Source organism: Emys orbicularis, chromosome 1 (assembly GCF_028017835.1).
Source record: "Emys orbicularis isolate rEmyOrb1 chromosome 1, rEmyOrb1.hap1, whole genome shotgun sequence".
Lineage (NCBI taxonomy): Eukaryota > Metazoa > Chordata > Testudines > Emydidae > Emys > Emys orbicularis.
The window spans coordinates 201,870,205-201,887,119 of NC_088683.1; the positions used below are offsets into that span (position 1 = coordinate 201,870,205).

The window sequence follows — 16,915 nt, forward strand, 5'->3', positions numbered from 1 at the left end:
ACCCAAGGCATATAGAGAGATGTCAAGTGGAAACAAACATAAAATGCAAAGACACTAAAGGCAGACATAAGCCCTGATCCTGCAACCACTTGTGTACGTGAGTCCTGCCAATGAGATTTAAATGTCTCAAACCCACCAAGGCATTCACAAATCTACCTATTCTTACCATTGTTATCTTCATCCTCCCTCCCTCCTATTTTTATAGACCTTGTTAGACCCTGATCCTCCCCTCACCCATCCCCGACTCCCACCCAAAGTTCCACTAATCCATGGGGTTCTCTCTATGGGCACAGGAATCTGCCCATGCAGTTCAATTGTAGAAACAGCCTTACATCAAGCTTTTCAGAGCAGGAAACGAACCTTATGTCTGTACAGCACCCAGACCCTGATTGGAGCACTACGTCAGCATAAATAAAATATAATCATTATTACCGGATTGAAGCAGGAATCTTGCCTTATCTTCTACTTGTAAAGTGCCACACCATCTTTGGCACTGAGGCTAGGTCTACACTACGGGGGGGGGAGGGGTCGACCTAAGATACGCAACTTCAGCTACGTGAATAGCGTAGCTGAAGTTGGGTATTTTAGGTCGACTTACCTGGCTGTGAGGACGGCGGCGAGTCGACCGTGGCCGCGCCGCCGTCGACTCCGCTTTCGCCTCTTGCCGCGGTGGATTTCCGGAGTCGACGGCAGAGCCATTGGGGATCGATTTTATCGCGTCTTCACTAGACGCGATAAGTCGATCCCCAATAGATCGATTGCTACCCGCCGATCCGGCAGGTAATGAAGACGTGCCCTCAGTAATATAGTAAGAGCTCCCCTTCCATGCACTGCACCTTTTGCTACCCACTCAGTACATCTCTCTGAATTCACACCACTACATTCTTATCCTCTCCTCCAAGCATCTGGTGGTGCTAGTAAGGGCACCAGATGGGGAGGACTCTGAGTTACTACAGAAAATTCTTTCCCAAGTTTCTCCCTGGCGGGTCTTGCCCACACGTTCACGGTCTAACTGGTCAGAAGGTTGGGAAGAAATTTTCCCCCAGGTCAGATTGGCCAAGACTCTCGGGGGGGGGGTTCACCTTTCTCTGCAGCATAGGGCACAGGTCACTTGAAGGTTTAAACTAGCATAAATGGTGAATTCTCTGTAACTTGAAGTCTTTAAACCATGATTTGAGGACTTCAGTAACTTAGCCAAAGGTTGGAGGTCTATTTCAGGAGTGGGTGAGGTTCTGTGGCCTGCAACCTGCAGGAGGTCAGACTAGATCATCACAGTGGTCCCTTCTGACCTTAAAGTTTATGAGTCTACGATTCCTTCCTCCACATTATTCTCTGACGCTGTTGCTGCTCTCTTCTTCCCCTGGTGATTTACATCTCTTGAACTTTCCTCACCCCCAAACAATGTTTCTGGCCAGTTTCTACACCAGTTCGTGCTGCTAATCTCAATCGTGGGCAGGTGGGGGCCTCCCCATATGTATTGCCCATATGTAGGAAGTGGAAGGAAAAGCCACACACAAACATGTGGGGAAGCAGTTTCAAAAATGCAAACACTTTTTTCCCATGTTCCATTAGCTGTGTCAGCTGCTTCCTGCAAGAATGCATACTTGGCAACTTCTCTTGCCCCTTGCTTGTCCTCTGCTCTTCCCTGTAGTGCCCCCTGTTGCTTCTCCTCAAAACCTTCTCTGTTGATTATTCAAATGAAGGTGAATGGCAGCCCTCAAGACCCAATAATACCTTTTGTGCAACAGTATCTGCTGCAGGGATGTTTGAACTTTGGAGCCCAAGCTCTACAGCTACTGGAGCAGGATTTAGATGCATGGTAATGGTCTAGTAATTAAAAGAAATTGAAATGCAGGTTTGGGTAGGACTGAGCAAAATACTGACACCAAGGTTGATATAGGATAGTCTATTCCAACAAGTACATAACTAATTTTTATCTGAATATTAAGATCTCATATAGACAAGCCTTTCAAGGCACTTTCTATCTAATTATTCACATAACTCCCTGTACATGTACATAGTCAGACACCCTTTGTATCTGGAAGTAATATCTTAATTTTATTATTTTCCACAAGTCAGAACTAACAGAGAACTCTCATCAATCTCAGATTAGAGGCCCATTATTAGACCTCACATGGGATGGAGAATTTACTGCTCTCTGGGCAGTTCTTTCTTGGGTTTGTATAATTCAAATACACTTCTTAGATATTATGGTGCTAGGGGCTTTAGAAATGCTGATTAGATAGCATGATATTCTTAAGATTTCATAGTCTAAAATATGCAGAAAACTGACATTTGTATCAGTCTTTCAAAAATATAATCCCCCACATGCCAGGGGCAAGTAGAATTTAATTCCCCCCCATCATCAAGGTAAAGTGTGGAAAAGCAGATCTTGTGCCCGATAATTTTTCATGACCATTTTGTAAAGCTGATTTAAAGTACAAGGAATCTATTCACATCCATTCAGTTTGCAGTTGAGAAATGAGCAACTATTTTGTTTGTACTGTTGGATTAGTTTAATTAGAAAAGCCAGTCAAATTCCATAGGTCATCTGGACAAATAGAAGGTACAATCTTTTCAATACTATTGTGTGAAATGGCTTTTATCTGCTGTAATTAAGCCCTAAATTTAAGCAGACGTCTGCCTGGTCCGAAGTTTCCATTATAAACAAGAACTACTAAAGGTCACTTACACTCTTCAATAAATAAGCAGGCATTCATACAACAGTGACATCTAAAATGAGTACAAAGTTTGTGAAAGGCTAACATCTTCCCTGAGATGCTAAAATAATGTATTCCAGCACTCCATGGCTTTGAGTATTGCTATTCATAACATAAAAAGGAAAATGTACCCATTTCAGCTGTCAATGGGGTCACTGAAGATTGAAAGGCCCTAACTGTGACCTCTTGAATTTTTCTTTTTAATGTCTAGAGGATGATGAAAAATGATTCTCCTTATCCTACCAAAACTAAAGGGTGCAGTGCAAGCTTCTCAACTGCATGACCCAACACCAAAAAACTCAGCTCAGTGGGATTGCATACGAGTTTGTGCACATCACACCAGTCTTTTACTTGCTCTGTCTGCTCATTTCTTATGAGGGGATGGACTACAGAAACGGACAAGAATCCTGGTCTCTGAAAAACCTGAGAGCCAATTTCAGTCTTTTGCCATATCACAGAAACAGAGAATGCAAGGACAGCACAGGCAGAGTACAAAATGAGTGTATGTGTAAACAAATGAAATAAATTCAGGTTTGATTGTTGCTAGATCACCTGTCAAGGAGCTGTGATTTTAAAACTGTTTCAGCTTTCATTTGGAATGGTCAGATACTAGAAGCAACCATCGGGGGGACAAAAAGTTGTTGTGGTCTGTCAGCTTTCTCAGTGTCCTTTTAATATATAAGAAGCATTTAGAAAATGGAACTAGTAACTATGCTCCCAGCATTCTCAGGAAAATGTTCAGTCTACTTATCTAAAGAAATATGTACAGTACTAGCTCATGCGAGCAGGGACTCTAATATTAGCCACAATTCCTTATACCAGAAAACAGTCTCTGACATCAATATTTTTTTAAATAAGAAAAATGTATTACTTAGAAGGGCTCTTTTTTTTAAACCTGCCCACTGTCCCTTGCTGTGAGCATTCAAACTAAGAGGGTAGAATGGTTCAATTAATAGAGCACAGGATAGGAAGTTAGGAAATATAGATTCTATTCTTGGTTCTGTCACTAACTTGCTGTCATTTCTTTGCACCTCAGTTTCCTAATTTGTAAAGCAAAGATAATGGTACTTTTACAAGGTTTAATTATTTCTGATTTACCCAAATAAAACATTGGCTCGATATATGCAGAAGAATAAGCCTGACAAAAGCAAAACTGGCTGAGAAAAAATATTTATTCTTAAGCAGCTTTCATATTGACCACTTGGAGAGCCAGGTCAAGCAGCTAGATTCCTTCTAAACATTATAACATTAAAACAGGTAGGTTTTATATTTTCAGTAAACCTGAAAAATTCTCTCTCAAACTACAAAATGTATTAACATGAATATTTAATCAAAACTGGTATATCCGTTTTATTTTATTTCAGCATAAGATTTATCCACTTCAAAAAGCTGGATTTAAGTCTAAATATTTTAACTTTTTCCTGTTCATTTTCCTTTGTATCCACATCAATGGTCTTTGTTTTTTCCATCAGGATCTCATAAGCCGCCTGTGCTCGTGCAATTTCTTTGTCTGCATTAAAATGAACCATTTGTCTTTTCAGAATGGGAACAATTAAATTAAAGTCATTAATTCTTTTGTTTAGTTTCTTGATATCTTCTATTAATTGTTCACAAATCTGACTCCATTGTTTCTGTCTACATGGTGTCATTGGCTCTCCAAGTTTATTCCTAGATGCTACTATGTTCTTTCTTAGTTCCTCAATAGTTTCTCGTATTTCTTTCTGCATCAGAATCCATTCTGGTTGGTATCCATTATCTATTAGAATTCTGTTCAGGTTGTGAGTCATAGGATCAATATGTGGACAGTATGAAAATTTCTGCAATGGTTTTCCTTTACCACTGAGGTTATCAAAGTCTCCTTTAGCCATTGATTCCTGGATGAGGTCTTCAACCAAACGGTCAATTGCTTGGGTTATTTTTACCTTCTTACTCTGCCTTATATCTTTGGCTATCATAGCGTTCATAGCATACTGGCTCTCGAGTTTCTGCTTTCGATATTCCATCACCTGCTCAGCTGCACGGTCTACTCTAAACTGCTTGTACTGTCTCTCTCTTTGACTCGGAGTCCCAAAACCAACACCTTCAAAACTTAAATACTGCCTGTGCTGTGGCGCTTTGGATTTGAATTTGGTTTCTTCTTCATCTTCACTTTCACTTGATTTCATTTTCTTGGCCACATCAGAAAGCACAGTTCGGTATGCTTCTTCTATCTGCACAAATGTTGCGGAATCAGCTGTGATGGAACCACTGTCTGGATGATACTGTTTGGCAAGATTTGTAAATGAATTTTTTACATCATCTAGGGAACACCCCTCCTGAAGTTTAAGAAGTCTGTAAGAGTCTTTGATGTTATTTTTAGACTTGTAACCTGACAACATTCTATGCTCAATGATATAGGGATAAGGAAATGTTTTTACTTTTTTTGGAATCATTGTTGAAAGTGCCCAGAGATGACATCCAATTTTTTTTGTCAATATGACACAAAGCCACTTCATATTTCTTCAGATGCTGCTACATCCTAAACAATGACCTGGAAAAAAAAAAAAACAGTGAACATAAAATGAAACTAACGTGTTGAATTTTAAAAGCCAATATTATTTCATAAAATCTTCTGACATCAACTAGTTTTCGTTTACTTCCAAAGATTATCAAAATTCAGATTAATTTTTATGTACAAAGATCTTTATTTTAGAGGCCAACTCTCAGTCATACACTTACCAATATATATATTGTAACAGCAGATTAGCACTGTTTACACACAGAAGAATCCTGTCTATACTACAAATGAAAATTCATTTGCACCACAGCTCTCCCAGTATCCCAAAAAAGCAGTTCTCTTTTGCAGGGTAAATATCCTAGGCTTTACACAGGTACAAAGTTTTAGCATGTTTCTTAAAACACAGTTAGGTCCTCTCTACATTGCAGAGAGCTGTGCTTTATAACTATGTTGAAGACATAATTGTGTAATAACAGAGCCCTGCCAATACAGTTGCATTTTAGTCAGGCTCTAAATATAAAGTACCCACCAGCTGGACTCTATATCCACACTTATGAATGCCCCAGGATCTATTTTTGCGAACAGGGGCTGCTAACAGGGAGTTTTGCAAGGGAGTTTGGAAGCGGAGTGGGAAGGGGGCAAGGTGCACTTGCTGTTCTTTAAAACCTGTAAACTAAACTACATTCAAAACTTCTTGATTTAAACAAAACCCTTTCATTAACTAGGTAGCTGCAGGAGACAATGCAGGCAGAAGCCCAGCAGCAGAGTGAGGGCTATCCAGTTTATTGCGCTGAGTGCAGCATGTATGATTACACTGGTCTACAATTTTTGAGAAGTCGTCTGCTTCAGAGATAAAATGTGCTATTTATTATGTATTTTGATGTGCTGAATTCAAATATGACAATTAAAACAACTGATTGGCTACTGTTTCTAAGATATTTAAGTTTTTACATTTTATGTCTATGTATATTGTGTAGATAGTAGAGTTTTAATCATAAATTGTAAACCTAGGTCTTTTCATGTGTTTATGATTGCTTTACATGATAATATTTCACCTGTCCTGTTTATGTAACACTTTAAAAATCAGCAAAAGGGTTATATAAATAAAATATATTATGAAACAAAAGGCAAAAAACTATTATGTACATAGTTTCGTCCTATTCAGTGTCTACTCGGCGCTTCTTGGCTTGTCTCTTGTATTCATTAAATGGAGCATCTCTTGTCACTGTCCAGCAATAGTCTGCAAGCATTGATGGGCTCCATTTGCCCTGATAGCGTTTCTCCATTGTTGCAATGTCCTGGTGAAATCGCTCGCCGTGCTCATCGCTCACTGCTCCGCAGTTCGGTGGAAAAAAATCTAGATGAGAGTGCAAAAAAATGTATCTTTAGTGACATGTTGCAACCAAGGCTTTTGTATGCCTTGAGGAGGTTTTCCACCAACAACCTGTAGTTGTCTGCCTTGTTGTTTCCGAGAAAATTTATTGCCACTAACTGGAAGGCTTTCCATTCCGTCTTTTCCTTGCCACGCAGTGCATGGTCAAATGCATCATCTCGAAGAAGTTCACGAATCTGAGGACCAACAAAGACACCTTCCTTTATCTTAGCTTCACTTAACCTTGGAAATTTTCCACGGAGGTACTTGAAAGCTGCTTGTGTTTTGTCAATGGCCTTGACAAAGTTCTTCATCAGACCCAGCTTGATGTGTAAGGGTGGTAACAAAATCTTCCTTGATTCAACAAGTGGTGGAGGCTGAATGACTGTCGGAGTGGCAGTCATTTTCCTCCCAGGCTCCAATGACTGTCGGAGTGGCCAATCTTTCTTGATGTAGTGGGAATCTCTTGCACGACTATCCCATTCGCAGAGAAAACAGCAGTACTTTGTGTATCCAGTCTGCAGACCAAGCAAGAGAGCAACAACCTTCAAATTGCCACAAAGCTGCCACTGATGTTGGTCATAGTTTATGCACCTCAAAAGTTGTTTCATGTTGTCATAGGTTTCCTTCATATGGACTGCATGACCAACTGGAATTGATGGCAAAACATTGCCATTATGCAGTAAAACAGCTTTAAGACTCGTCTTCGATGAATCAATGAACAGTCTCCACTCATCTGGATCGTGAACGATGTTGAGGGCTGCCATCACACCATCGATGTTGTTGCAGGCTACAAGATCACCTTCCATGAAGAAGAATGGGACAAGATCCTTTTGACGGTCACGGAACATGGAAACCCTAACATCACCTGCCAGGAGATTCCACTGCTGTAGTCTGGAGCCCAACAGCTCTGCCTTACTCTTGGGTAGTTCCAAATCCCTGACCAGGTCATTCAGTTCACCTTGTGTTATGAGGTGTGGTTCAGAGGAGGAGGATGGGAGAAAATGTGGGTCCTGTGACACTGATGGTTCAGGACCAGAAGTTTCATCCTCTTCCTCGTCTGACTCAAGTGAGAATGATTCTGGTGGATCAGGAACCGGCAGTCCTTCTCCGTGGGGTACTGGGCGTATAGCTGATGGAATGTTTGGATAATGCACAGTCCACTTTTTCTTCTTTGACACACCTTTCCCAACTGGAGGCACCATGCAGAAGTAACAATTGCTGGTATGATCTGTTGGCTCTCTCCAAATCATTGGCACTGCAAAAGGCATAGATTTCCTTTTCCTGTTCAACCACTGGCGAAGATTTGTTGCACAAGTGTTGCAGCATATGTGTGGGGCCCACCTCTTGTCCTGATCTCCGATTTTGCAGCCAAAATAAAGGTGATAGGCTTTCTTAACCATAGTGGTTATACTGCGCTTTTGTGATGCAAAAGTCACTTCACCACAAACATAGCAGAAGTTATTTGCACTGTTCACACAAGTACGAGGCATCTCTGCTCACTTTGGCTAAACAGAAATGTGTCCCTTTGCAAAATCAAACACTGACAAATAAGAGAGCACGACACTGTATGATTTCTAGAGCTGATATAGGGCAATTTGTTCAGCAGAGTGATGTAAGCTTCGTTATGATTGCATCATCCATGACTTCTAGGAATAACATGATGCAATTCATATCATGTATGACGCAATACCAGCTTCAGATTGCATCATTCATTGTTTTGCCTAAAAAGCAAGTACTGTTCAAACCCAGTCATAGATTTATTCATAGATCCAGTCAAAGATGTATTTTAGTCATTTTTGGTTTAAATTGAGATCCCTTCCCTTTATAACTCACTTATCCTCCGCCATTCCCAAGTCAAGGGTCGTATATACTGACCCAATAGCATATCTTGAAAACTAGAGCCAATCAACAATTTTAAGCATCATTTTCGTTCTCAGTGACCCAGAATTAGTAAAGTTTGACTACATTTATTTCAGAAGCATTTTGGCTGTAGAGCAGTGTTACCTGCCCTATGGGCGGGTGGCGTATGTGTGCATTCGGTGCAAGGAGCTCCTGGCCCTCAGAGACCGCGTATGGGCTTTGGAGGCCAGGGTGGCGGAACTAGAGGAGCTAAGGGAGGCAGAGAGGTATGTTGATGAGGCTTTCCGGGACACTGTAGAATTGTCCCACCTTCGGTCAGACAGCCCCTGCGCTGTTGAGGAGGATGAAAGGCCCAGGGAAGCAGAGCAGTCAACGGGAGCAGAGGGAAACCTTCCCACAGTTGGGACCCTTCTTCCAGATGGTGTTAGGGTATCCTCTCGCACTGAGGTTACCTCTCCGGGAGAGGGAACTCCAGTCACTAGGAAAAGGCAGGTGTTAGTAATGGGAGAGTCGATCATTAGAAACATAGATACCTGGGTTTGTGATGACCGGGAGAACCGTATGGTGACTTGCCTGCCTGATGCGAAGGTTGCGGATCTCTCAAGGCATCTAGATAGACTTATGTGTAGTGCTGGGGAAGAGCCGGTGGTCGTGGTACATGTAGGTACCAATGACATAGGGAAGGGTAGGAGAGACGTCCTGGAGGCCAAATTTAGGCTGCTAGGGAAGAGACTGAAATCCAGGACCTCTATGGTGGCATTCTCAGAAATGCTCTCAGTTCCACGCGCAGGGCCAGGTAGGCAGGCAGAGCTTCAGACTCTCAATGCGTGGATGAGATGATGGTGTAGAGAGGAGGGGTTTAGATTCATTAGGAACTGGGGAAACTTTTGGGATGGGGGGAGCCTATACAGGAGAGATGGGCTCCACCTAAACCAAAGTGGAACCAGACTGCTGGCACTTAACATTAAAAAGGTTGCAGAGCAGTTTTTAAACTAGGAGATGGGGGAAAGCCAACTGCTGCAGAGGAGCATGTGGATTGGACGGAGACTTCTCTTAGGGGAGAGTCTAATGATAGAGAATCTCCAGGTTATAGTCAGGAGCAGAGGATGGAAGAGGATAATGTAAGGGCCAGCTCAGACGAGAAACATTCACATAAAGAATTGGACACATCAGAAAAGGGCAGACAAATAAACAGTGACAAGTTTTTAAAGTGCTTGTACACAAATGCTAGAAGTATAGATGATAAGATGGGTGAACTAGAGTGCCTTGTGATAAAGGAGGATATTGATATAATAGGCATCACAGAAACCTGGTGGACTGAGGACAATCAATGGGACACAATCATTCTGGGGTACAAAATATATCGGAAGGACAGAACAGGTCATGCGGGGGAGGGGGGGAGAGAGAGTGGCACTATATGTGAAAGAAAATGTAGAATCAAATGAAGTAAAAATCTTAAATGAATCCACATGTTCCACAGAATCTCTATGGATAGTAATTTCATGCTCTAATAAGAATATAACATTAGGGATCTATTATCGACCACCTGACCAGGACAGTGATAGTGATGAGGAAATGCTAAGGGAAATTAGAGAGGCTATCAAAATTAAGAACTCAATAATAGTGGGGGATTTCAATTATCCCCATATTGACTGGGAACATGTCACCTCAGGACGAAATGCTGAGACAAAATTTCTCGATACTTTAAATGACTGCTTCTTGGAGCAGCTAGTATGGGAACCCACAAGGGGAGAGGCAACTCTCGATTTAGTCCTGAGTGGAGTGCAGGAGCTGGTCCAAGAGGTAACTATAACAGGACCGCTTGGAAATAGTGACCATAATATAACAACATTTAACATCCCTGTGTTGGGAAGAACATCTCAACAGCCCAACACTGTGGCATTCAATTTCAAAAAGGGGAACTATGCAAAAATGAGTGGGTTAGTTAAACAGAAATTAAAAGGTACAGTGACTAAAGTGAAATCCCTGCAAGCTGCATGGACGCTTTTTAAAGACACCATAATAGAGGCCCAACTTAAATGTATACCCCAAATTAAGAAACACGGTAAAAGAACTAAAAAAGAGCCACCATGGCTTAACAACCATGTAAAAGAAGCAGTGAGAGATAAAAAAGGCATCTTTTAAAAAGTGGAAGTCAAATCCTAGTGAGGTAAATAGAAAGGAGCATAAACACTGCCAAATTAAGTGTAAAAATTTAATAAGAAAAGCCAGAGAGGAGTTTGAAGAACGGCTAGCCAAAGACTCAAAAGGTAATAACAAAATGTTTAAGTACATCAGAAGCAGGAAGCCTGCTAAACAACCAGTGGGGTCCCTGGATGATCGAGAAACAAAAGGAGCGCTTAAAGACGATAAACTCATTGCGAGTAACTAAATGGATTCTTTGTTTCAGTCTTCATGGCTGAGGATGTTAGGGAGATTCCCAAACCTGAGCCAGCTTTTATAGGTGACAATCTGAGGCCTTGGCTACACTTGCGAGTTGCAGCGCTGTAAAGCCGCCCCCAGCGCTGTAAAGCCGCCCCCAGCGCTGTAACTCACTCCCCGTCCACACTGGCAAGGCATTTGCAGCGCTGTATCTCCGTGGTTGCAGCGCTGCATGTACTCCACGTCCCCGAGAGGAATAGCGAGTATTGCGCTGCGGCGCCAGTGTGGCCGCCCAATGCGCTGTGACTGGCCTCCAGAAGTATTTTGCAGTATCCCACAATGCCTGTTCTCGCCACTCTGGTCATCAGTTCAAACTCTACTGCCCTGGCCTCAGGTAACCAACCATGTGACCCACCCTATACATTCCCCGGGAATTTTAAAAATCCCCTTCCTGTTTGCTCAGCCCGGCGTGGTGTGGAGTGCTATCAGCGAATCTTTCCAGGTGACCATGCCTCCACGCACCAAGCGAGCCCCAGCATGAAGCAATGCCGAGTTGCTGGACCTCATCAGTGGGGGGGAGGAAGCTGTACAGTCCCAGCTGCGCTCCAGCCGTAGGAATTACGATACCTTCGGGAAGGTATCAAAGGACATGATGGAAAGGGGCCATGACCGGGACGCCCTGCAGTGCAGGATTAAAGTGAAGGAGCTGCGGAGTGCCTACCGCAAAGCCCGCAACGCAAACGGCCGCTCGGGTGCTCCCCCCGCGACCTGCCGATTCTACAAAGAGCTGGATGCGATACTTGGGGTTAACCCCACCTCCACTCCGAGCACCACCATGGACACTTAAGAGCCGGTGTGGGGGGGGGAGGAGGAGGAGGAGGAAAACGGGAGTGAGGGTGGTGGGCCGGATGGAGACACCCCAGAATCCCTGGAGCCATGCAGCCAGGAGCTCTTCTCGAGCCAGGAGGAAGGTAGCCAGTCGCAGCGGCCGGTACTTGGTGGAGGACAAACAGAAGAGCAGGTTCCCGGTAAGCGTTTTTTTTTTTTCAGGAAGGAATTTTTTCGGTGTGGGCTCTGTGGGAGAGGAGGGTTAGGCATGCATGCCTAGATGCGGAATAGTCCATTGATGTGGTTTATCACATCGCGGTAATCGGCCTCGGTAATCTCCTCGAATGTCTCATCCAGAACGTGTGCAATGCGCTTGCGCAGGTTTATCGGGAGAGCCACCATGGTCCTTGTCCCAGCCAGGCTAACATGTCCGCGCCACTGTGCCGCGAGGGGCGGAGGGACCATTGCTGCACACAGGCAAGCTGCATATGGGCCAGGGCGGAAGCCGCATTGCAGTAGAAGACCCTCCCTTGCTTCCCAGGTCACCCTCAGCAGCGATACATCATGGGGCGTTGGGACAGGACCCAGAATGCCCCGCACCCATGCCCCCTTCCCACAACCCATGGCACCAGAATGGGAAGAGGTGCTCTGTGGGATAGCTGCCCATAATGCACCGCTCCCACTGGCACTGCAAATGCTGCAAATGTGGCCACGACAGTGCGCTGGGCAGCTGTTAGTGTGGAAAACACTGCAGCGCTTTCCCTACTCAGCTGTACGAAGTCAGGTTTAACTCACAGCGCTGTACATCTGCAAGTGTAGCCAAGTCCTGAGGAACCGTCACAGATGAAGTGTCACTAGAGGAGGTTTTGGAATTAATTGATACACTTAACATTAGCAAGTCACCAGGACCAGATGGCATTCACCCAAGAGTTCTGAAAGAACTCAAATGTGAAGTTGCGGAACTATTAACTATGGTTTGTAACCTGTCCTTTAAATCAGCTTCTGTACCCAATGACTGGAAGATAGCTAATGTAACACCAATATTTAAAAGGGCTCTAGAGGTGATCCCGGCAATTACAGACCAGTAAGTCTAACGTCAGTACTGGGCAAATTAGTTGAAACAATAGTAAAGAATAAAATTGTCAGACACATAGAAGAACATAAATTGTTGGGCAAAAGTCACCATGGTTTCTGTAAAGGGAAATCGTGTCTTACTAATCTATTAGAGTTCTTTGAAGGGGTCAACAAACATGTGGACAAGGGGGATCCAGTGGACATAGTATACTTAGATTTCCAGAAAGCCTTTGACAAGGTCCCTCACCAAAGGCTCTTATGTAAATTAAGTTGTCATGGGATAAAAGGGAAGGTCCTTTCATGAACTGAGAACTGGTTAAAAGACAAGGAACAAAGAGTAGGAATAAATGGTAAATTCTCAGAATGGAGAGGGGTAACTAGTGGTGTCCCCCAAGGGTCAGTCCTAGGACCAATCCTATTCAAAGTATTCATAAATGATCTGGAGAAAGTGGTAAAAAGTGAGGTGGCAAAGTTTGCAGATGATACTAAACTGCTCAAGATAGTTAAGACCAAAGCAGACTGTGAAGAACTTCAAAAAGATCTCACAAAACTAAGTGATTGGGCAACAAAATGGCAAATGAAATTTAATGTGGATAAATGTAAAGTAATGCACATTGGAAAAAATAACCCCAACTATACATACAATATGATGGGGGCTAATTTAGCTACAACAAATCAGGAGAAAGATCTTGGAGTCATCGTGGATAGTTCTCTGAAGATGTCCACGCAGTGTGCAGAAGCAGTGAAAAAAGCAAACAGGATGTTAGGAATCATTAAAAAGGGGATAGAGAATAAGACGGAGAATATATTATTGCCCTTATATAAATGGATGGTACGCCCACATCTTGAATACTGCATACAGATGTGGTTTCCTCATCTCAAAAAAGATATACTGGCACTAGAAAAAGTTCAGAGAAGGGCAACTAAAATGATTAGGGGTTTGGAACGGGTCCCATAGGAGGAGAGATTAAAGAGGCTAGGACTTTTCAGCTTGGAAAAGAGGAGACTAAGGGGGGATATGATAGAGGTATATAAAATCATGAGTGATGTGAAGAAAGTAGATAAGGAAAAGTTATTTACTTATTCCCATAATACAAGAACTAGGGGCCACCAAATGAAATTAATGGGCAGCAGGTTTAAAACAAATAAAAGGAAGTTCTTCTTTACACAGCGCACAGTCAACTTGTGGAACTCCTTACCTGAGGAGGTTGTGAAGGCTAGGACTATAACAGTGTTTAAAAGAGAACTGGATAAATTCATGGAGGTTAATGGCTATTAGCCAGGATGGGTAAGGAATGGTGTCCCTAGCCTCTGTTTGTCAGAGGGTGGAGATGGATGGCAGGAGAGAGATCACTTGATCATTACCTGTTATGTTCACTCCCTCTGAAGCACCTGGCATTGGCCACTGTTGGTAGACAGGATACTGGGCTAGATGGACCTTTGGTCTGACCCAGTACGGCCGTTCTTATGTTCTTATGTTCCAATGTATACTTAAAAGTTTATTGGACCAGACCCTGGTGCATTTTGCAGCATAAGTTAAAGCCATATTCATATTATTCAGTTATTTAGATGGCAAATTGCTGTACCCCAGCAGGACTCAAATATCCTAGATGCCAACCTCTTTTACTTCTGTTAGTAAGATAAAATAAATCTAGAACATTAACTTTTTAGTAAGAATAGAAAAGAGCAATAATGCCTTAACTTTGATTCTGCTGAGAAGACTGGCTGCTGAAAGCGCTGGGATCCCAAAGCAATTCTTTTTCAACACTTACATAAAAGATAAATTTTCACACAAAAATCAACTATAGAAAGATAGGAAGCAAGCAAAAACTATACACCTAATACACCACTGAAACAACCCATTATTGTTCATGAGAATCATCAGCCTAATTCCTTGTACAGTACACTAAGATCATCTTTACTTTCATGGCCACCACCACCACCGCAAGTCTTTGTGTCAGCTTGCATTTCAAGATATATCATCTACTACAGGACAAGCCCAACAAGGAAAATAACAGAACACCACTGGCCATCACGTACAGCCCCCAGCTAAAACCTCTCCAGCACATTGTCAACGATCTACAACCTATCCTGGAAAACAATCCCTCACTCTCACAGACCTTGGGAGACAGGCCAGAACTTGCTTACAGACAACCCCCCAACCTGAAGCAAATACTCACCAGCAACTATACACCACACCACAGAAACACCAACCCAGGAACCAATCCCTGTAGCAAACCTCGTTGCCTACTCTGTCCCCATATCTACTCTAGCGACACCATTAGAGGACCCAACCACATCAGCCACACCATCAAGGGCTCATTCACCTGCACGTCTACTAATGTGATATATGCCATCATGTGCCAGCGATGCCCCTCTGTCATGTACATTGGCCAAACCGGACAGTCCCTACCTAAAAGAATAAATGGACGCAAATCAGACATCAAGAATAGTAACATACTAAAACCAGTAGGCAAACACTTCAATCCTCCTGGACATTCTATAACAGATTTAAAAGTAACTATTCTTGAACTAAAAAACTTCAGAAACAGACTTCAAAGGGAAACAGCAAAACTAAAATTCATTTGCAAATTTAACACCATTAATTTGGGCCTGAATAGGGACTGGGAGTGGCTGGCTCATTACAAAAGCAGCTTTGCTTCTTCTGGAATTGACACCTCCTCAGATATTATTGGGAGCGGACTACATCCACCCTGATCGAATTGGCCCTGCCAACACTGATTCTCCACTTGTGAGGTACTCCCTTCTCTTCATGTGTCATTATATAATGCCTGCATCTGTAACTTTCACTCCATGCATCTGAAGAAGTGAGGTTTTTTACCCACGAAAGCTTATGCCCAAATAAATCTGTTAGTCTTTAAGGTGCCACCGGACTCCTTGTTGTTTTTGTAAATCTAAAAGTAATACTCAATTGTTGATAATTTTAAATAAAAGCTGCTACAATTATGTATAATATTGAATACATCGGTGTGTGGTGCTTTATGCAGGATAGTTATGTAAGACCTATGCAAAATGGTATTTTGTACTATCATGCGCTACAAAAGTATTTAACTAAAATGGCATCCTCACCGTTATGGTGATTTTGGCCTTAATCCTGCAATTTACAACAGAGGAGGCCTTTCTTCTCTGAGAGAGGCATCTGTGAGAAAAATATTATTGCTGTTTAATAAGCATTCATTAAATGAACATTTCCACCAATATAGAACTGTAGTGTAGACCTGGCCTCACTTTGCTCACAGCAGTAGAAGGGTTACTCTAGACTCACCGTTTATGGTAAAACTTGATTTTCCAGCTCTAGAGCTACTTTTCCCCACAGACCAAACAATGCCTTCGCAGCAGTAAGTGCCAGCTGTGCAATGATGTGGGGGGAACCCTCGAGATCAGTGACGCTGGCTCACCCTGGGACAGCTGTTTCCCACTACATCACAATGACAGATTAACAGCTCCGCATGAGCTCTGACACGCTGCACCGGGCGCGGCCACACGGGGGCTCAGAGGCCAGGGTGATGGGCCACTTCCGGAGCTGCAACCAAGGGGCCGCCTGTGGGTGGCGCTGCCATTAACCGGCCTTACCCCGCTCAGTGGGCGGGGCGCAGCAGGGAGGGGGCAGAGGGGGAGTGACACTGACACCGAGTCCCTCCCCCCAGCCAAGGTCTCGGCACAGCCCGCCAGTGTCACACCCCTCCCCCCCATGGGGGCCGGGCCGGGCCCTGCAGCGCCCCTTGCCCCCGCCTGTCAACGCCGCTGCAGCCCGACGCCCCCGTCTCACCTGGCCCCCTCCGCGTCCCGCCCCCTCCCGCCCCCGTGCTTGGCGCATGCGTAGAGGTGCGGGAAGGCACGCGCACGTTGAGGGGTGGTGTCTGGAAGCGCGGAGGGGGGGGCAGCTCCTTTCACCCCGCGCTCAGGGACGGCTCCTAGCGGCTCTCTCAGGCGGAGCGGCCCCGCCCCTCCCATTCCAACGGAGCCGACGTGCGTACCGCCTGGGATTGTGGGATATGTAGTCCCGACCATAGACAGAGGCCTCTGGCCTCCCTGCCAATGCGTGACCCCGACCGCTCCTGCGTCCGCCCCACACGTGACAGAGTCTGGGTTTGTTGTGACCCGCGGCCTGCGTGAGAGAATTCAGGGGCTGTGGGCGGGAGACCCCAGTGTGAGGGG

The 16,915-nt window shown here is 43.9% G+C and overlaps 1 protein-coding gene across 2 annotated transcripts; it reads right to left on the reverse strand.

Moving 5' to 3' along the window:
- Positions 1-3,875: 3,875 nt before the first annotated feature.
- DNAJC28 (DnaJ heat shock protein family (Hsp40) member C28) lies at positions 3,876-16,673 on the reverse strand. Of its 2 annotated transcripts, XM_065421628.1 has the most exons (4): positions 16,527-16,673; positions 15,827-15,896; positions 15,064-15,149; positions 3,876-5,250 (listed from the first exon to the last, which is right to left on the reverse strand). In XM_065421628.1, exon 4 carries the CDS (start codon positions 5,213-5,215, stop codon positions 4,076-4,078), a length of 1,140 nt encoding a protein of 379 aa, XP_065277700.1. In that variant the 5' UTR covers positions 5,216-5,250; positions 15,064-15,149; positions 15,827-15,896; positions 16,527-16,673; the 3' UTR covers positions 3,876-4,075. The 2 variants fall into 2 exon arrangements, with proteins under 2 accessions (XP_065277700.1, XP_065277709.1); XM_065421637.1 differs by lacking the exons at positions 15,064-15,149; positions 15,827-15,896.
- Positions 16,674-16,915: the final 242 nt, after the last annotated feature.

Excerpts from the sequence above, each read along its gene's own strand:
- DNAJC28 (XM_065421637.1), bottom strand. The coding sequence starts at position 5,215 with ATGAAGTGGCTTTGTGTCATATTGACAAAAAAAATTGGATGTCATCTC.